Source organism: Botryllus schlosseri, chromosome 15 (assembly GCF_051294905.1).
Source record: "Botryllus schlosseri isolate E-star chromosome 15, Bs_hap1, whole genome shotgun sequence".
NCBI classification, from domain to species: Eukaryota; Metazoa; Chordata; class Ascidiacea; order Stolidobranchia; family Styelidae; genus Botryllus; species Botryllus schlosseri.
The window spans coordinates 11,920,285-11,942,663 of NC_137250.1; the positions used below are offsets into that span (position 1 = coordinate 11,920,285).

Genomic DNA, 22,379 nt, shown 5'->3' on the forward strand with positions numbered 1-22,379 from the left:
CAAAGGCCACTATTTCTGCCATCGGAAAACAACTGTTCGATCATCGAATGTGACTAGTCACATTCGATGGTTTGATCATAGCAATTTACAGCGTAGCTACGCTGTAAATTGCTATGGTTTGATAATCCGATTTGTGCGAATAATTATCGAGACGACAGATTTCGCGTCGTAGGGAGGGCCCGTTCACACTTCCATTTGTGTGCCTTGTAGTCTACTTTTATCAAAATACACCAACCCAAACTCTGCCAACAAAAAGAGTTCGTGTACCACCTAAAGATAGTACGCTCTCTCCTTCGAAATTTCATGCTGGTGAAGTCATATTTTGTGAATCTCTGCTAGTTGCTGACGGTTACCCCTGACGAGTGTAGGCCGAATATATTCGGGTTCATTTCAATATGAACTGAACATACTATTCAATTGTATATTGAAGTTCTGTACCTCCAAGAAGCTCTTCAGAATCAGATCCGTGCTGCTGCTGCCATAGCCTTAAAACACGTTGGCTAAAGCATAGGCTATATATGCTGCAGGTATATCTACTAGAAATTAAAAATTTGTAGTCTCTATAATAGGCTAGTACAGGAAATTGCTGGGTCCATCTATAGTCACACATTTCGAATGAAAACTCCTGTTTTGACCCGAATTCAGTAGAATTCTGTCGATTCCATAGGATAGAAATAGGACGTTATAGAACGCGAAGGGTTGTAGCCTATCCATCCTGTATATGCATCCTTATTTTATGCATATGGGGGTACTTCATCATGTGGTTTGCGGACATCAGACATCCGTATCAGCATAGCCTTATAAAGACCGGGGTCAATTCGGCGGAATCTTTGTGATCATGTGAAACACCAACTTTGCGCTCACGCGAAATAACCCTCGACCCATCGAAGCACCGACTGCTTCAAATAATCGGATCTATTCTGTGTCGGAATATTTCGCTTTTAGGGCATATACCACGCCAATGTGTCCTGCTTTCCACATGCTATAACGTCGCATGCTCAACTGTCGTTTTTCATTGTGTCGCATGCTTATGTCGGGCAACCGCGCCAAACACACATTCCGGTATTTCAAAGCACTGTATTATCAGATCGCATTTAGTCCTGGTTTATTTAAAATACGGGTAGCACCTTTAACGCTATCTTGCGCTCTCAGTATAATTTTGCGTCAATGTCAATGTACGGCAAATGTCAAATTTCAGGCTGGATTCAAAAGAGTACCTGACCTGCAATTCCGACGATGATGAACAAATCTAATTCAAATCTATTTTCAGATTTCAGTTCGTCCAGGTTAATTACGAATGCGAGGAGCAAAGTTACGTTACATCATAGTGTCCTATAGGACACTATGGTTATATGGCGCTGTCGCGCATTGCTGGCCTCAATTCCATTGTACGGCAAATTGCAGATGTCAGGCCGCGGATTCAAAAGTGTACCTGACCTACAATTCAGACAATGAACACATCATCGGGATCGGAAAGAGCTCTCAAATTACTATATTTAAAATCTAGTTTTTCAGTTCGTTCTGGTTAATTACGAATACGAGAATCAAAATTACGTTGTATTGCACTGTCGGGCGCATTGCTATAGAGTTATAGAGTCAATTCCAATGTACGGCAAATACCAGATTTAAGGCCGGATCCAAGAGTGTATACCCTACCTACAATTCAGACAATGAACAAATCTTTGGCAAGAACATTCAAATTTACTTTAATTGAAATCCATTTTCAGATTTGAGTTCGTCATGGTTAATTACGGTTACGAGTCTCAACAGTTTCGTTACATTGCGCTGTCGGGGGTTGCCGGCCTCAATTCCAATGTACGTCAATTTCCAGATTCAAGACCGGATTCAAGAGCGTAACTGACTTACAATTCAGACAATGAATACATCATCCAATCCATTTTCAGATTTCATTTCGCCCAGGTTAATTACCAAAACGAGTAGCCTACCAAAGTTACGTTATTGCGCTGTCGGGCATTCCAATGTACGGCAAATTTGATTAATAAGAGTAGCAACTTTACGTGATATTTGCGTGTGTTTTATTACGATCAAATTTGATTTCTTTACTGTCCGATGGGAAAGCACATACAGAATGAAACCAGAAATTACAATCCTCGCATTGCACCATAAACTCTCCTTTATACGGTCGCTCGCAATAACAATTCTATGACTTCATAGTATGTCGACTCCTTGTCCGTAAATGCTGTCTGTATGGGTGTCTTTGTATCATACCCGACATCAGTTCTGAATTTGTCTCTGCTCCACGAACTTCATATGACTCAATCGATGAAATAGAGTTGTTGGTATTTACTCCAAGATGTTGACGGAAAAACGTAATCACGGTGACCTTGAATTCGGAGCTATTCTGTCACAGACTTCGAACAATCTGTATATCTCTTGCAGACGCAGGTCTCCTACGCCTTGTCCACGACCTTACTATCTCTGAATGCTTAGGGTTAGGGGTCGAATGGGGTCCAGGAAGAGCATCCAGAGAAATTGCCAAAGAAAATGCGATCGCCTTCTTGTCTAGTTTCCGTTTAGTCATATTCAATATGCATACATAATTAAAGGCACCTGTAATTTGACAACAACAACAAAAACGTACGGTGGAGCTCGCGTTTTATCACTTTATGGCCATTCCGTGGGTTTGTTGCTATTTTGGGAAGTTCAAATATAGAAATCATAATATTAGTAGGCAAAGTCTGATGGAATATACAGATCTGACATACCACGAAAGGTAGATAGAATTATGCAAAATCTTGTTGCGTGAAGTATACGTCTTATACCTATTGTGAAAGTTAAATATTCACATCCAAATCCCATGTTCTATGTCGAATGTGGATTGGACATATTTTCTTATAGGGCGTAGACCTTTAAAAATGGAAATATATAATAATTCATCGTGTCCCAACCCCAGACACGCCTGTCCTCATTGCACAATGCACAGCGATCACTATCGCTCCGATATACAGTAACGCTATGAAAACACCAAGTATGCTTATCCCTAATTTAAATGCACTCATCCAGAAATATAAACATTCATTATCATTAGAGACTATGAAATTTAGATCACTCGCGATACGCGATAAATATCAGTGCACCATAATAATCGTGACGCAAGCTTCTTTCAAAACAAATTTTCAATTAGTCACACCATGACGCTATACGTCTACTTGAGTAAAAACGATGACTTCTTCGACATCTTCAGCTTGTCATGAAAAATACCAATAGTTTACCTCCAATCCCTGATACCGCTATTACTTTCACAGTTTCATATCGATTTCATATTATCGGCGAACCGAGAAATAGTAATCGGTCGGACGTCGGACTCTATAGTAATATGAGTTATAATGCCGCAATAATAGGTATATTCATGAGCATTGAGCAATGAGCATGCATCTATCTGATCACCGGCGGCGCAGCTATCTGTTTACGATCATGATAAAACGGATTCTTATCGGGTTCTAACTCAGACGTGAGAATTATAATATAATTACGTTAACTTTCGGCAGCAGAATTCAATGGAAATAAACGTTCTTGTCGTAATTCACATATCCTGGTAGAGGTGGTCAAAGTAGTCAAGAAAGCTACTCTACTAGAAGTAGACGTAGCGACGAAAAAAATCCACTCAAGTACGAGTATAAGTACTTCTTCCATAAGAAACCTAAAACTACTTGAAGTAGAAGTAGAATTGACTGACTTTAAAAGTTCTCATGTAAGTAAGTAGCCTAGTTGTGAAACGATCCTAATTCGTTCACATGGATTGTAAAAAGGTGCAAATTGAGCTATATGCGAAAGGTGACGAGCTTGATTCATATTGATGCATACCAACAGATGTCCAATTTTCGATAGCAAAAGCATTCCTCCACATCATGATAGTATTGATATGGAAATGCGATACTAATCCACTGTTTTCTTGAATAGCCCGTTTTAGAAAATAGCATGGTACGGCGCCATCCCCCACATTATAAAGCCCGTAGTTTAGTCGAAGAGCAATACGGAGAAGTTGTATACGGGATACGGTAGTAGTATAGTAGATCGCTCGCGATTCGTAATGGGTTCTTATGGGGCCCGCCCGACCGGTGCCTGGGTTAGTATAGGCATCTCTCGCACACGGCAGACTTGGACAACTAGAACATAGTAGTAGTGATACCGATTCGAACATTCTAAAATAATTGTCACCATCCAACCAAACTAATGAAAGTCGTTGTCAATTTGTTTGATATTCACTGCTGATTGCATTACTAGAACTATTTGTAGAACGCACACGATCAAAGAAATCGGAAATTTTCCCATTGTCATTCGTCAAAGTAAATGTCATCACAATACTCAGGCACTAAAAGACATTTCTTGAATGTGATTGAATCGCCGGCTATTAACTCGCTAAATCAAACCCTAAGAAATTTTACTCACTCATCGGATATTAAACAGCGTCACTTAATCGGTGTGGATCGTTTTTTCTAAATACAAATCATATCCGTCCAGAAGAAAACAATTTTCACTAACTCGGAATATGAAACCAGTGTGTGAGTCTTCATTCAATAAAAGATATTTCCATCACACAAAAATAATCCCCTTCACTCGAAATTCTCGTACCACGAAACTGTACAATGGTTTAATGTTTTTGTATGACATGAATCAATTCCGATCGAGGTGACCGCGTTGGAAATAACTTTTATGCAAACACACTCTATGCAGTTAACATTTTCATCGAATTCCATTGTGATTAATGCATACTTTATGTGTTCCGGATTCATATCGATATGGTTAAACATTCAACCGCGACAGATACGAATTGTCACCCACTCAACTAATGTCATACCAAATAGTTATTTACAACAACCAAGACGCCGAAAATTTGTTTTGTCCCATTCGATTTTATTACTAGAGGTGTTCACCACTTCACTTACTACATTCTGGATTTAAGCTCCATCGGCTCATCGGCGTCCATCGTTTTACTGGATACAAATTATGTTAGTGTAGCAGAAAATATTTTCGTGTAGCAGAAAACAATTTTCACTCTCGTGCTTTATGAAAAATACGCGAGTCTTCATCCAGTATTTTGTTTGTGTCAACTAGTTACTTATATAATACGACTGATAATCCCCGCGACTCATGCAAAAGTATGAAATATATTTACATCACACAAAGTACTCGACCTTACTCGATATTTTTGGTACTACGAAACTGAAGAATGATTGCCTACGCTTTCAAAATAAAGAATGATTGGTTAGACTCTACAAACTGTTTTGACGTCGCAAGTGTTTTTTAACATGAATGATCCAACGTAGCTTAATATTCACATAGTTCAACGCAGTTTACACAAAAGTTTGTATATGTACAATATGTGAATACCAAGGGTTCTAATGACTCGAGTCATGACTCGACTCGAGTCCGACTCGAGTCACGCTTTTCAGATGACTCGACTTGACTCGAGTCATTTTCTCAAAATATGGAAATGACTCGACTCGACTCGAGTCCATTTGTGTATTGACTCGACTTATACTCGAGTCATTGCGCATGACTCGAACCAAGTCATATGACTCGAGATTCAGAAGACCAAGACCGACGTTTCATTGTAATTTCGAGGAATAGTCAAGTAATCACACTATTGGGATTTCATTTATTGGTACTGGCACTTGAAAACGTGTCCAGAATCTGCTAAAAATGACGTAAATTAGAATATTATAAATGCGAACCGTTCGATATCACCAAACAGAGTTATATAAAGTGGGTGTAGGAAGACTTTAACTGGAAACTGGGCAGTCAACACAATGACTTGGACTCGACTCAAGTCATATTACCATGACTCGGACTCGCCCCTCTGCTCGGTGACTTGGACTCGGACTTGACTCGGTGGTGAATTGAAAATGACTCGACTTGACTCGAGTCAAAACTATAGAACTGAGGTTGACTTGTGACTCGGAGCCTGGTGACTTGGTTACAAACCTGTGAATACCATGCGTAAGTCCTGCACAACCGCGGTATCCATCCGAGTTTAGTTAACACAAATTTATTACACCGTGATCGCGTCATCTTTCGTAAGACAAAAACCAACCACGGTTGAAGGATATGACAATGTTATAACAATAAATCATATCCAAATAACCCAACACGGACCTAGTACACAGGAATATCGTAGTTCTTGTAGCAAAGTTGTATGTATAATATATGTTTATCATATGCCCACACATTCACGGTATATATCCGAGTTTTACTTTTAGGAAATATTATATCGACACCGCGACATCTTTCAAAAACAAAAACTATGGATCACTGCTTGAGAGGCCTATCAATGACATCATAGTAATCTAGTTACTCCTACAAAAGAGTACGTATGTATTCTCGACACTATCCTTAAATCATACACACGAAACAATCTACTTCGCTAATGAAAAGTGCTGAGTCATCAAATGATTGCCCTCACGACAAAACAGCTAGAAGATATTATCATACAAAAATGTTCCTAACACTTTGCACAAATCATACAACGAATATGTTTTGTGAGTCGAATTGTTGTTCAGCGTCAAGTCTCCTGTTGAAACGTACATTAAAACAGCACAGTCACAATCCAATTAAAACCACGAATCTATTTTCATTTCGTCGCAAACTGTCACATACAGAAAAACAAATTTTCTTTACCCGACGTCAAAACATACTTGTAACCAATCGCTTTCATTAAACACACAATTCCATTAAAGTATTTACTTTCTACAACATAGACATTCCGATGTAGTCAAGAAATATTTATATATTCAAAATCATCGACTTCTATTTACGGTGTTAGTGTGTGCATGTCATACCTGTGGGTCCGTATTAAAATGGACACGAAACGACTGGATGCAAGGAGATAGAAGTCTACCGCATCGATTTACATGTGGTCTTCGCTACGGTTTCAAAAAACGAATCACCTCTTTTGCATTGATCGAGACCGAACAAGTTAGTTGCATGTATTCATGGTAATGATTTTGCTTGTCATATGCGAATGATAGGGTTACTGTCACGACAAATCAAACCTACATACAACAACCTTCTGACACTCATAATAGTAATTTCATTCTCTCCCTTCGTAATAGTATACTCACGACAAGAATAGGCTATAATGTGCATCTCGACAACTACGTTTACCAAGACCGATGACACTGAACTCACGACGTTTACCTGTGTAAAATTACCATTTTTTGTTTGGAGCTCTACCGTTTCCCGAGTAAAATCACCATTTTCACTTGGAGGTCTGCCGTTACCTGAGTAAAAATACCATTGTCCTTTGGAGATCTATCGTTTACCCAGAGTAACAATGCATTTTCACTTGGGGGTCTATCGTTTCCTAGATCGAGTAACAAAACCCTTTTCCTTTGGAAATATATTTTTTCCTTGAGTAACAAACCATTTTCACTCGGAAATCTATCTTTTCCATGAGTAACAATACTATTTTCGTTTCGAAAACCGACTACCACACCCAACAATTTGATATTTTTGTATATTGTTACAACGGACAGCGACAAAATATACACCAACAACGATTTCGATACATTTGTGTAATCACATATTCACTTGTTCTGGTGCATCCCATCAAAATCATCGGTTACCCGCATGCAATAACAATGTGCTGTTGTACATCGACATGTATGTTTTCGGAATTGGCGAATAAAGTGGTTTCCGATATGTCCGGGTTCGTGCTTTGGATTTTCCAGAGTAAAAATGTCTGAATAAAACACCTCCTCGACTTTGTCACCTGGTTGGTACCAGTGATGAGCATCGGAGCGGAGTCGGAGTGTATTCGGAGCGGAGCTTTGCCGATTTTGTGACACTCGGGGCGGAGTCGGAGTTTACAACAGATATTTTTTAGTAGTGTTGTAACTTTTGCCGCCGATATCTTAGGATGGCTCTGACCATAGAAGAAACTATTAATTACAAACCAAAACACAGGCAGTTGCCACATTGTAAAGTTGTAATATGACGGGTAACATGCAAAAATGAATGCCAAGTGCATAAAAATCAGCCATCTGCACAGCAATGCAATTCAATGCACTCCGGTGGAGAGTAGACAATAATATAGGGCCAACCATATCATCACATCTAACTAGTAAAACACATTACCAAGTGTGCTTTGCTTGCCACTCTAATGATATATAACTGGTTAAAATGGTATGATTGGCCACGAGCTATCTTAGCCTAGTGATATGGTAAGGCAGACTGACGAGACTGGACGAGATTCTTCGGATCGTCTCGGAGTCTGGGATTGAGCTCTTCGGAGTCAGAGGGAGATGCCTCAGAGACTAAAGTTATCGGAAGAATTCGGAGTCTTGAAAAGCACTATCCGGTCATCACTGGTTGGTACATGGGTAACGGTGTTCGGAAATCGATGAATATATATTAACAACCTTGCGTGCAGGGTGAGGGTGAGACAAGGGGAATCCCCAAAAACACACCGTTTCGTAGTCAACATATTTTATTATAAAGAGGCCTTACAAAATTTACAATCACCACCCTTATAATTACAATAACCATTTTCTTTGACAATCATATCATGATAACGTAAAGATCTTAAATATTTGGCATGCTCTCTAACCAACATATCGGTAATAATTTCATCAGCAATCTTAGGATAACCATTCTTTTTTAAAAATTCAGCAATTTTACGAGTACTATAATTATGGACACAAGGTACTTTATGAGAGTGTCTAACGTGCTTGTGTACTCTACCACCGATTTGACGAGGCAGTTGAGCCTTAATACCTTGGATATAAATAACAACACGCAAATAATGCAAAAATGATGTAATCTTTTTACGCCTACCCCAACCTTTACCACAATTACGCCAAACAGTTGAGGAATTTTTACTGTCAAGACTGATATAATGTCCGTGATCAATCTCAATATCATCATCATAACAACACTCGCACCAATGATCATTGACTGGTACAATATGTTTTTTTACTCCATCCTCTTGTCCTTTGGTATAGATAACATGATAAGCGTGATTATCCTTGATAACCTTTTTAATAATATCATAGTGTCGACAAGTCTCAAGGATGAGTCCTTGTATTTGACTGTCTTGATCTTTATCCTCATTAACGTAACTCCAATCTAGTATAGGTAATTTGGCCTCGGTTGTTTTGGGTTTATTTGGTCCCTTTAAACATCTTTTAATATGGCGAGCAATACCAGATTTGTTGATCTCTTTAGTGCAGTGAGGGCACGATACTTTAGTAATCTTCATGATGTTCACCCGTTGACAATCTTTTTGGTAATGACAAATGATTGCAAATCACCCTCCTTATATACTTTTTGAGTTGTTTTTTATTAATAATTAACAAATTACGCAACCAACAAAACAATAAACTCAGAGAGGTCGTGTCCTTTGGTTGACCTCTATTTTTTAATTGCCTCGTAAAATTGGTGGTAGAGTACACAAGCATGTTGGACACTCTCATAAAGTACCTTGTGTCCATAATTATAGTACTCGTAAAACTGCTTAATTAAAAAAAATAATGGTTATCCTTAAGATTGCTGATGAAATTATTAATGATATGTTGCTTAGAGAGTATGCCAAATATTTAAGATTATTACGTTATCATGATATATGTTTGTCAAAGAAAATGGTTATTGGAATTATGAGGGTTGTGGTGATTGTAAATTTTGTAACGTCTCTTTATAATAAAACATGTTGACTACGAAACGGTGTGTTTTTGGGGATTCCCCTTGTCTCACCCTCACCCTGCACGCAAGGTTGTGAAAGTACGACATGCCGCCGAGCTCATATAAATAACGATATATATTGAAGTCGCACTCACCGTAGACGTTAGGATTAACTCGAATCGGTCATATCAAATAATTTGGAATATACACCTTATGTAAGGATCAATCACGTGATCAATATACTTGATACACATTCAACACCATACGAAGTACGAAATGCCAACGCAGCCTATACCTGAAAGTACGACATCTTGACGCACCCCTAAGAAACAATGGCAGCGATTGGTGGGTCTGAAAGTACGAATCGCCACCACGAGTTTCGCGGCACCGGTTGAGCGATCGCTATACCGAAAAGTGTTACCGTGCGAGAGATGCCTATACTAACCCAGGCTGGTTGAGCGAAAGGGGGGGGGGGGTCAAAAGGGTCACCGGTTCAACACGAGTTTCGCGGCACCGGTCGAGTGAGCCCCATAAGAGCCCATTACGAATCACGAGCGATCTACTTACTATATAACACTTTGCGCGAATAGTAACCTTTAATAAAAAATATGGTGGACCGTAAAAATGCCATATTGTGTAGCTTTATTACTACACTTGCTTTTATACTTCAACGTGTATGTTATCCAGACAAAAGAACTGATATTAGTTATAACTCAAAGTATAGGATACTGGGAAAATTAAAAGTGAAATATAAATACTACTTGTAAAAGTGGAACATGTATTTCATGCCTTTAGTCCCGAAAGTTTCAAAGGTGGTGTGCTAAAACCGCTCTAAAACTAAAAAAAGTCAGAGTCCATGTTTTCAGATTAGGACACGCCATGGAAATGCTAGATTACGATTGCGATTGCGAAACATCAGTTTCAAACGTTATGATGAGCCATACTGTGATGAATTATGTCATATGGACGAAGGGCGACAATGTGGTGTAAACGGAACCAGCACGCCAACCCGCGACCTAAATTATATTCACCGATACTTTCGTGAAATCATCCTGGTCACTCCGTATCCACTGCGCGTGAAGCGCGACGAAAATTCTTGGCTTTACTCAACTTTTGTGAAAATTAAATGTCGATACCCAGTGAAAACAGCCCTGATATTCCTCAGGCCATCTTCCTGATTGGTGGATTGAACTACTTCTACTCGACAAACTGAAAATAGCGAAAAGTAAGTAACTAGACCACAAAATATTACGAAGTAGAAGTAGCGAAAATCAGATCTACTTAAGTAAGTACCAGAAGTAGAGAAAAACTAGTTGAGTACTTCGAAAAAGTAGAAGTACTTCGTTACTGACCACCTCTACCATGGGCTCGAATCGCTCAGCCCTCAACTAATGTCGCAATGAATGCTTACAATTCACAGATCCGGCAAAAGTATCCTTAAATTCGATGCAGGCGACTTGCTGTAGGCCTACTGTACAGTCTCACGCAAAGATACAACATCCTCTTACTTCGCAGCAACGCATATGAGAATGTGAGATGCATATAGCGGGGTTGCCGGAACAAGTTGCGGAAAAGGGTAAGATATTGTCAGATTCGGGGCCAATTAGGGGCATATCTCAAAACAACAGGAGTGAGCATGAGCATAAATAGGGAAATTTCGGTGGATGACTAGCAGTCTTATTGATAGTTAAAACAGCAGCTAGCAAAGTATCCTTGTTAGCGGGAAATATAGCTTGCATCAGATAAAAGGGATACCGACAGTAATAATACTTGAAAATTTAGTCATCAAAAAACACGTAGCATGCACTGTACAAAAGCGGAATAAAACGAAAAATTATTTCTCGTATTCTATTCGTAATTAACCAGGACCAACTAAAAATGGAATTGAATTAAAGTGATTTGAAAGCTCTTTCCGGTGATGTGTTGTATTTTATTTGTTGGTCAGGTACACTCTTGAATCCGGCCAAAAATCTGAAATTTGCCGTACATTGGAATTGAGGCCAGCAATGGAAGCAATGCCCGACGGCGCTATGTTAAGTAACTTTGGTGCTCGTAATCGTAATTAAACAGACGAGCCGACAACTGAAAATAGATTTTTATTAAATATATTTGAAAGCTCTTTCCAATGATGTGTTCATTGTTTGAATTGTAGGTCAGGTAGGCCTACACTTTTGAATACGGCCTGACATCTAGAATTTGCCGTACATTAAAATTGAGGCCAGCATGACCGACAATGCAATGTAACGTAATTTGATACTAGTGTTCGTCATTAACCTGGACGAACTGAAATATGAAAATGGGTTTTAATTTAAGTAATTTGAAAGCTCTTTGCGATGATGAGTTCATTGTCTGAATTGTAAGTCAGGTACACTTTTGAATCCGGCCTGACACCTGGAATTTGCCGTACATTGGCATTGAGGCCAGCAATGCCCGACAACGCAATGTAACTTAACTTTGATACTCGTATTTGTAATTAACCAGGACAAATTGATAACTGAAAATAGATTTTTATTCAAGTAATTTGAAAGCTCTTTCCCCAATGATGTGTTCATTGTCTAAATTGTAGGTCAGGTACACTCTTGAATCCGGCTTTATCAGGAATTTGCCGTACATTGGAATTGACTCCTGCAATGCGCCCAACAGCGCAATGTAACTTAATTGTGATACTCGTATTCGTAATATACCTGGACAAACTGAAATCTGAAAATGGATTCGAATTGAAGTAACTTTAAAGCTCTTTCCGAGGATGTGATAATTCTCTGAATTATAGGTCAGGTGCACTTTTGAACCCAGCCTGAAATATGACATTTGCCGTACGTACATTGGCATTGAGGCAAATTACCGAGAGCACAATATCGAGGAAAGTTGCTTCCCGTATTTGAAAGGAACCAGGACGAAATGCAATCTGAAAAATACGGTGCTTTGAAAGCCCAAATGTGTATTGATAGATCCGATTATTTAATAGGGCAGTCGGTGCTTAGATGGGTTAAGGGTCATTATTCTGTGTTCGCAAAAAGAGTCTTTCACGTGATCACAAAACTTCCGCCGAAATTTCGCCAGGACGGCTACAGCTGAGGATATCGCGTTGGTGAGCATCGGCGCCATCTACGAGGCAGCCCGGGCTCTCGGCCCGCCGTCGGAGGTTACTCTGGACTACTCGTCCCCCGTGTTGCTGTTCTGACGGCGACAAAGAAAAACAGAAAAAATATACCCTAAAAAAAAGAAAAGAGCAAGAAATATAGCCTACCTTCTAAAAAGGACTAATGTAAAAAAATTAACATGCGAATTTAATTATATTTTCATCTACCCAAGACACGCACATAATGTACAATGGGATATACAAGACTCACAATGCGATGTGAACAGATAGGGGGATACCCAACGACGTTGGGGGTTGGGGTCTCTTGACACAGTCTTGTCCATGTTATTCCTTCTTCGTCGGTGTCTTTTAGAAACTATTTCTTGCTCCTATCTCTACCGGGTGCGCCTCCGACGGCGGGAATTGAGCCCAGTCCGCTTGATGAAAGATGGCGCCGACGCTCGTCACCATTGCGCTTTTTCCCCCGACACCGTGACATTCAGCACTAGGTCGTGGTGGACTCCAGTCGTTCAAATCAATGTACAATGTGTATAATGCGATGAGACACAATGTGATGTAATGAACAGATATGAGGATGTCGAACGACACGCAGTTGCAGTCTTTTCCACGTTGATCTTTTGAAGCCCTGCCAGTTCTTTGCATTCATTTCTTTCGTCGGGTCTTTTTCGTAGCCGTAACGTACGGCGGGGGAAGAGGAGCCCAGCTAAGCCTCAGATTAGTGGGCGATACGCTATCCCACCCGCCTCTTTAGGCATCGTCCTATCTGTTCATTACATCGCATTGTGTCTTATCGCCTTGTAGCCTACATTGTGTGTTTCTTGTTCGGATGAAAATATAATCTGACGTATATTGATATTGAGTTGGAGTATAGTCTTTGATGAGAATAGTATATTCATGTTGAAATGAACGCGGATATTTTCGGCTGACACTCGGGTTCATTTCAATATGAAGTTACTATTCAATTGTATACTGAAGTTCTGTTCTGTACCTCCAAGAAGCTCTTCTTTGAAGAGAGAGAGAGAGAGAGAGAGAGAGAGAGAGAGAGAGAGAGAGGGAGAGAGAAAGAGAGGTGCGCTCAATGATATATTATCATCGTAGCGTCATCGCCATAGCTCAATAAATTGCATTGTAAAATCATGGAAGACTGAATGGTAAAATGTAAACCAGAGATGAGCGGATTTGGAATTTCCATGTCCTAATCCAATCCAAATCTGAATCTTTAAATCGAAATCCAAATCCTAATTGATAACTTTTTTATATTCAATTCCATGTCCAATCCTAATCCGATTCCAACTGGAAATTCAGAAAACATGCAAATTTATGCAAGGGAGGGATTGGAAAATTTTCTTTCACAACCAACGATTGCCTTGATTCAAGATAACTATAACGCAGAGCGAATGTTTGTAGATGTATAATTGACTCCAGAAGGTTGCGTTTACAATTCGCTGCGTGTGTTCCTTTGCGTTCGACGGACCGGCGTAACCACGCCGTACGGCCTTGTTGGCTGACGTACCACCACCACGACCTGTCTATTGCACACGTATTCGATGGATCACACTGACGAACATATTTTGTGTCTGTCTCCACGACTTGTAACTTTATTGAATCACGTACGTCCGAATCAGCGAATAATGAATTAATGTATATGTGTATATACGCTGTATTACATTCGTATATATATCATAGCCACGAGAGATTACATGCACCAAACATCGTATGATTTATTTCTCTTATCTATAATTCACACGACAAATAGACGACTCACGAAGGTCTTTCGGGTTTTCACTTCAGGGAATTAGGTAAGGTTCACAACGCTCCCCATTGCTCAAATCTTAAAATGGCGTGAACAATATATTTCGTTAAAATAACCTAGTAATCATAAGTACATTTATTACTGATCTGAATAAATTTTATTGCCGTTCGCCACACGACATATCAATCTCCCCCTCTCTCTCTCTCTCTCTCTCTCCCAGAAAATAGGTAAATCCAATCCAAATCTTAATCCGTTCAGAAAAAAAATCTTTAATCCTAATCCACTCAAAATTCGTCAAAATTTAACAAATCCTGTTTTTTCAAATCCTAATCCTAATCCATGCTCAATTGCTCATGCTCATCTCTGATGTAAGTAAACCCCACTGATCCGGATACGGTATTATAAAAAAACTACATATCCGGATCCAATACTACTTCAACTATCAGTATCAAACAGAAAAAACTCAGTTTCAGAAAAGTATTGCCGGATTCTCTGCGTAGATGAGTGCTTTTGGAAATGGCCGTCGGTAGGTGATTAGACGAAGGTAAAAAGGGCAGATTTGATCGGAGGATGCGAGAGGTAATAATGAAGCAGCCCAAATTGCACCGGTTGTATACATTCAGGTTTTTAATTAAATTGTAACTAGCTGAAAAGTCACGTATGAAGCGGCATAACAGCTCGGGGTGGTAGATAATGAATGGCAGTATATAATATATCTGTGATATCCTTGTGTGCAACATCCACGATGTGATTCATCTCAACTAGAGGTGATACACTATATGTCTTCGATTTAGGCAGTATGTCAAGAAAATGACTTTAAATTAAGATCTTTTTTCACCTTCAGCATTATGCTGTTATTGAAAGTTCAGTGTTTAATGTTAATAGTATAGTATCTAACAAGAATTTATAGCATTTTACAATCACTTTTAAAATTATATCTGGTCTATAGAGACTGGCTGGTCTAATATATATTGATTTCTTTTTATATAGTTTGAACTGTACCGTAGTGTTCCAGATTATATCCGTACATCTGGATTCGATTCTTACAACCACACGATGCCGAAGATCATCACTGGAACTATGGTCTGTACAGACACCAAAGACCAGGAAACTTACACAGAATCGAAGCCGTTGCATACTTATTATTGCCTTTGTGGGCAACTCATACTCATATTGGATTGTCCGTTACAAAGGCTGCCCTTGAGAAAAAGAGACAAAGCTCGTGTCATTAACAAAAAGAAGCATGCTTGTCGTTTTAATAATGTCGACGAAGATGAGGTAATATTTCTAAAGTGGTCAGATGGAATCGAGAAGCAATACCGACAGAAGTGCAAAAGGTGTAATCTCCCGCTATTTTACCGACACAAAGGAGATAACCAAGACATCATATTTATCTACTTTGGTGGATTGGTTACAGAAGGCGATAATGTATTCAAGATCAACGTCAACAACAAACCGAAGCAGCCGTCACAGAAGAAGATCACCCTCGTTAAACAGACAAAGGACATGGGAAAATTCAGCTCGGTCACGGTTTCTACAATTGACGACGAGGAGGAGGCGATGGAAGCACGAGAGGTTGCCGATTCTTATGCAGCCAATGCAAAAGTAATCGAAAGACAACTGGAAAGGAAAGGGATGCTGAAACGGAAGAGCAATCCGTCGGGAGGAAGTGCCGGCCTTTCTAAAAAAGTCAAGGGCACGTTAATTGATGGAATGGGTTAAAATGTTGTTTTATTTGCAATATATTGCTTTGTATACATCCTGTGTGGTACGTTTGGACTTCAGTGGGTTGATCTCGAGGAGAGTCATCTTTGCATAATTTTGATCTTAACCTTCAGTCCTATCGAGATGCGGAAAATACCGAGGCGTGTCACGGCTATTCTATGTGCAACGTTCTGGTACCGTACCGCATCCTCTCAATAATTTTGTGTCTTGTAAAATTTGTATTCCATATATTTATATGGTTAACATACGACATCCTTCGGGGCGATTTATCCTCCTTTTTTGAGAAATCGAAAATGTCCTTTTTTGCAATTCATTCTTGCTTTATAGCTTTGACAGCCAGGCGATAGTACAGGCACAACTAAAAAAATCTGGATTTCGATGGCAAGGATGATAAATAAAGGTGAACCACAATCTAAATTACGTTAGAGTGGGTCTTTCGGGTGTCGAGTTGGAAAAAATAACCTTTGTTTTAGTCTACACATCAGTATTTCCCCGTAGAAATTTTTCAATTAGATATTTTCTCGTCCAATCTTATAAGTATTGTGATTTGTAAAAAGTGTCATCTTTTCCAGATCTCCAAAGTAAGTGCTTGTGAAGAATTAAGTAGCATGCATTTTCGATGATAAGGTGACTCTGCATTGGAAGTGTGACATGTAAATAATGGGAATTTCATATTTCCTCCAATTTGACTTTTCATGACTACCAATTGATTTGATGCGAGTCACACATGCTACTTATGTGGGCAGCTGCAACCAGGAAGCAGTTTACAAGACGCATTGATAAGGTGCTCGTTCCTAATAACGACAGGATCGTTGTTTGATATTCATTGTGTCTAAACATCTTGGTAATGTTTCTCCAGGCCGATAGCTGCATATGCGATTCCTGAGTCTAAGACTTGATAGCACGATCTATTTCCGTTCTACGCTTTTGTCAGACAACGCTCGCACGGATAGGGTCAGTCAGTCAGGTTTATTAATATTTTCATCGTTTCAAAACATCACAAGACTGCGATACAATGAAAAGATAGGAAGGTGTCGAAACAACTTGGAGTAGCCATTAAGATCAGACACCCACCTTAGCCTAGGCGAAGTAAATAAGAGGCATGCACACTGAATGAGAAGTAATGCAGAGAATATAAGACGCAAGCGTGAGGAGGGGCCTAGTTAAACCTCCCACACTTAGGAAGGGAACCCAACGCCAAGAAATTTCTGGGTAACAGATCAAATATTTCCATATTCGAGCGCTGAGGAAAGTTGCAGGTTGGCAGTGTCATGTTTTACGTTAGGCCCGTAAATAGGGAGTATATTGTGCCAGTGATCAATTGTAAGAAAATATTTTTGTTGGAAAATTCTTCCTCGAACGTGAAATCTCAGGCTATCATGCAGTTTTCTAGTATTGACAATGGCGTAGCCGGCCGTCAGTTACAATTACAAATATAAAATAACACCAACAACATGTCGCTACGAAATAGATAAAGATAGAAAATATTTATTTGTCAACCGTGCAAATCAGTATCGTACATATTACAAAAATGCGATACAGAGATAGGAATATATAGACGGGACTTTCCATCAAATCCTACATGTCTCTAATTTACATCGCTTAGCTGGTGTGAACCCAGGTGGGTGTCTGATTTCAAATACTACTCCAAGTCGTTTTGACATCTTCCTCTCTTTTCTTTTTATCGCAGTCTTGCGGTGTTTTGAAACGATGAAATTATTTATAAACTGACTGATATTGAACGAAGCCGAGCCACCCAGGCTAGAAGAAATAATGATTTATATATGGTGGCTGAGTCTTCAAACGAAGACCATCATGTGTTTGTGTGGCACGTGTAATATGTGTTTTCTACAGTCCGTATTTTACGGGACACCGGGCCCAGTCGGAATCAACTGTTCTGAGGTTCGGATTATTAATTTGCCAACTACAAAAGATAACAAGATCGCTCTAGTATAAGCTTCAAAATTACCTCAAGCGAAGATATCTATTTAATGCACTGGAAGTGCCATTACGCAGGATTCATTCATCATGTAGTCAAGTTAATTAGCACTTATCATACACTCAATCCACGATGCCTCATACCTAACTACTAATACGGAAGACGGTAGTAGTTGCTCAGAGATGAGGCCAATCAGCGCACCTGCAGGGCTTTCAGTCAGTTGTAAACTGTCGAACAACTTCTGCTGAAAGCTTGATCGGGCTATAGGCGCGTTTAGGCTACGCGTTGAGCGTCTGAAATACAATTAGACGCCGAGATAAGGCACGTCTAGTTAGCGGCTTGGTACTGCCTTGTGAATATCACGTTTATATAGTACTGTATCTGGGAGATTTACGATAGGTTTTTGGATTTTAAATGTGGTTGTAAGAGTTAGGAAGTCAAGTATATATATGCTGTCATTTAAAATCGATGGTAATGCATCGCAACGCATTCAAATCAGTATGTTGCAACATTGGGATTTTCTATCGAAATGGGCTTATATGCTTATCCTCATAGCTGCAGCCTAGGCTAAAAGTTCGTTAATCGTATGAACCCGAGCTAGGATTTTTTTGACTATTATGTGTATTACTATTATTGTGTGTACAATATGGTATTGTTTTTCCACTTATTAGTGGAATGGTATCTATCACGCGACAGCAGCCCGATCAACACTGCCACGACCAAGTAGCGTTGTTATTGTCTCGATAAGCTACGTCTGAAGATGAGTTGGAATAATATTGCTGGAAATTTTCATAGGAATTACTATAGTATAACACCCATCACAAGCGGTGTCGTCAACGTAACATACCATATGTCCAACTAAATTAGAGCAGTCGGTGCATCTTCTTGTAAGAGCAGGCAACCCTGGTATAATTAAACTCGATTTTAGCTCTGCAACGACAGTACTGTCTTCCTGTGAACAGTGCTACCATATGTTATCACAACCTCACAGGCAGGACCGGAACAGTACTTTGTCAGGCGCTGGCCCCTAACATGTTCGCCTCTATGTTTACTTGTGAAATAATTTTGGGGCCTCTTCAATTGCGGGGTGCGGCTGTTACGGTACTGCTCAGGTGTTGACTATTGTCACTCCTACATTTAGCGGCCTCATCTAACTATTACATTGCACACCACCACTGTGTGGGTATATTCTCATTGCTCACCCACGACGTGATGTGGTAGTCTGTAGGCTACTTACCTTAATCAGTGGTTCTCAACCTTTTTTTAAACACGCCCCCCTTTATGACACTGAAAAATTTCGCGCCCCCCTTATCGTCATATCACAGAATCCAGCCCGGATGATAGCAACCCCAATAGATTGTTTGGTGGCATGTAAGGTTATGACTGTTGACGAGAGAATTAAAAAATTTATATTCGGTCTATATATCGAGAAACACGCGTGAATTGGAGGTAAATCGCGCAGAGCGCGAAAAATTTCTTCAGTTGACCGTTTCTTCGCGCCCCCTTCAGATGCTTTCACGCCCCCCAGGTTGAGAACCACTGCCTTAAATGATTAGAAAACTTCTTTATACCTGAACTTGGTTGAAGTCAATACATATGAATTTGCATGAATACAAACTATACCTCGTTTCAAGGAAGATAAGCACCAGTGTTCGGAATACCGATCAACTAAAAATGACGGGAACCGATCGAAATGTTGATAACTCGTATAGCATTTATCGTCCTCGGGTGATAGGCTGCAACCTATAGATCGTTTGTTATGACCATAAGGTTAGGTATCACAGTGAATTCGAGGTGATAATTGTATATCAGCTCATAATTGTAAAACATATCAACGATATGAAAATAAATCGACAAATAAAAGATATTATTATGATAGCTATCTATATAATCGACTCGCGGTACGCCGTTGCATCTATTTTTAGATTTAAAAGTGATTCGAGCTTTTCTCCCGCTTTCTGTCCGGCGTCGGTCTTATAAAAAGAACCGGTGTTTCTCGAACATCATTCGAAACGATGCAAAGCTGCTGTGCGTATTGTAGACTAAATTGTCCGTTTTGTCGTACATCCACGGCCACCGGGGTAACTTTAGCAATAGGCCATCGATACTGCATCTTTGTTTGTCGTGTATGTTGTCGATCGAGCAGCATTCATCACTCAGCAGACCATTCTTTCTAACTAAAAATGAATTGCTTCTGCAACCGGAAACGCGACTCAGCAAGCGCCCGAACCTTAGGCGATTGCAAGCTTTAAGTTACATGCATACGGAACGCTACTCTAACACGCGGCTAGTCGGTATGAGCCTGTTTCATAGAAGTTGGAATTGAGCTTCTTGAATACGATTATAGGGTTAGCTATAATTAATCTCAGTCACATTGCAAGGATGGGAAAGAAAAAGAATGCGACGAAGCTACATTTCATTTTGATAGGCGGTAAAGGTGTCGGGAAATATTCACTGCGAGAACAGTATATAAAGGGATGGATAGCGCCAAGAGAATTCGATGGTCAGTATATTGCGAACTTACTTCTTTCAACACTCTATTTACCTGCGAAGTTGCGACACAATGTGGCCATGTAATCTGATGCTTTGTAACTCTAAATTAATGTAGTTGACTGCACCAGGATATTTATATGCACATTTGTGACTATATAGGTCACCGCATCGAGAATGAAAACGAATTTCCTGTATTGACGTCATCCATATGTTAGCGATGCAGCTACCAGTATATACTTGTTGTATCGCGTCACATGTAGCACTTAATTTGGTGTTCATTTTAACACACACTGATGACGCTATGAAAGAACTGTTATATATGACCTGACACGTTAAAGTGTGACATTCTAAATAAACGCCGCATTCGTGAGATGTCCATTCCGCTACTATCTTCACTATGTAGTCCGTGGTGACGTGTTTGGTGAGATTTATTGTTAGTGCGGGAGTTAAACATGAAAGCGGATTCCAGTATCAATGAACCGATGGAATTGTCCATTGACGTGTCATTTACTAATGCACTACATATGATTGTGTCGCAATCGTGGGCTGTTTTGTATGATTCAGCATAATACGAATGAACGAAATTGTATTGTTTTCAAATTTTCAACTTCATAAACACATTTTCAATTCCAGCACCGCCGGGATCTTCCAGCCAAACGATAGTGTTGGATAAAAAGACGATACAAGTCACGGTCTCCATAATTCAAGATCTAAAAAGCGGTGGCGATGAAATCGAAAACTGCCAAGGAATAGCTATTCTTTACAACATATCGGATAAGAATTCACTGGAATATATTCGCAACGAAGTTATCGAGATCCTTAAAGACTCGTCATCTTCCGACGCAGCGGAATCGATCAGCCGCCCCGTTATTTTAGTCGGTAATAAAGCCGACGAGGCCAAATTAAACCGACAAGTCAGCGAGGAAGACGGAAAAAAGCTTTCCGAAGAACTTGAATGCTGCGGTTTCTTCGAAACGTCGGCAACTTGCAACGAAAACGTTAAAAAGGCGTTTGAGACTCTGGTAGGGAAAGTGATGGAGAATCACGCGGCGCAGAATCCGGATAACGAGAAACGTAAGAAAAAATCCAACTGCGTAATTCTCTGAGCCATCTCTAAGTACGGCGGATGAGACGTTGCTGTTGCAATGGACGGATCAGAAAGTCATGCTCGCGAGCAAGACTGAAGACGGTATTAAGGTTATATTTCTTCGCTACAGCGACTTACGATGCCTTGTCCTTAGCATTGCACAACCCCGACTCCCAGAGTATCTAATTCGGTCTCATACAGCGAAATGAAAAATATACACGGAAATACATTTCAAAATTGCGTGACGATGATACCTAGACCATCCATGCGTCTTTCTCGCCAATCACTGCTTCATTTACTTTCTGTACTTGATTTGAGATATCACAAAGGCTCGTATATTGTATATAGCGTCCCAAGTTAAAATAATTATAGCTTACCGTTAGCAAGATATGATGCTGTATTGTAGATCGAAAATGCGAACGGTCTGATGTGGACACTGGTTTGTACTGGATTTTTGTATGTATTTTTTGCAATAAAATGTGCGTGTTTGCCACGCCTGATCTGACCTGTTGATGGTAACAATCACGTGCGTCACGGTACCACTGCATCAAATAATATCGACTATGTTTTCGTTCTTCAAATCCTGTCCTGGATCAAGTTATGAAGGTAGGCAGTATGAATTTCCGATGGACCGGCGGCAAAT

The 22,379-nt window shown here is 39.8% G+C and overlaps 2 protein-coding genes across 2 annotated transcripts; both read left to right on the plus strand.

The window, feature by feature from the left end:
- Positions 1 to 15,443: 15,443 nt before the first annotated feature.
- Positions 15,444 to 16,251, plus strand: LOC145457991 (STING ER exit protein-like). Its single transcript, XM_080336278.1, has one exon. The coding sequence runs from the start codon at positions 15,549 to 15,551 to the stop codon at positions 16,212 to 16,214; it is 666 nt and encodes a 221-aa protein (XP_080192404.1). The 5' UTR covers positions 15,444 to 15,548; the 3' UTR covers positions 16,215 to 16,251.
- Positions 16,252 to 19,948: 3,697 nt separating this feature from the next.
- LOC145456898 (GTP-binding protein drn-1-like) lies at positions 19,949 to 22,236 on the plus strand. Its single transcript, XM_080335041.1, has 2 exons — positions 19,949 to 20,659; positions 21,283 to 22,236. The coding sequence occupies exons 1-2, from the start codon at positions 20,539 to 20,541 to the stop codon at positions 21,753 to 21,755; spliced, it is 594 nt and encodes a 197-aa protein (XP_080191167.1). The 5' UTR covers positions 19,949 to 20,538; the 3' UTR covers positions 21,756 to 22,236.
- The last annotated feature ends 143 nt before the right edge of the window (positions 22,237 to 22,379 follow it).

Bases quoted from the DNA above. Each gene is read 5' to 3' on its own strand.
- LOC145456898 (XM_080335041.1), top strand. From the start codon at position 20,539: ATGGGAAAGAAAAAGAATGCGACGAAGCTACATTTCATTTTGATAGGC. The intron at 20,660-21,282 runs GTCAGTATATTG...TTTCAATTCCAG, and splicing joins AGCGCCAAGAGAATTCGATG to CACCGCCGGGATCTTCCAGC.
- LOC145457991 (XM_080336278.1), top strand. From the start codon at position 15,549: ATGCCGAAGATCATCACTGGAACTATGGTCTGTACAGACACCAAAGAC.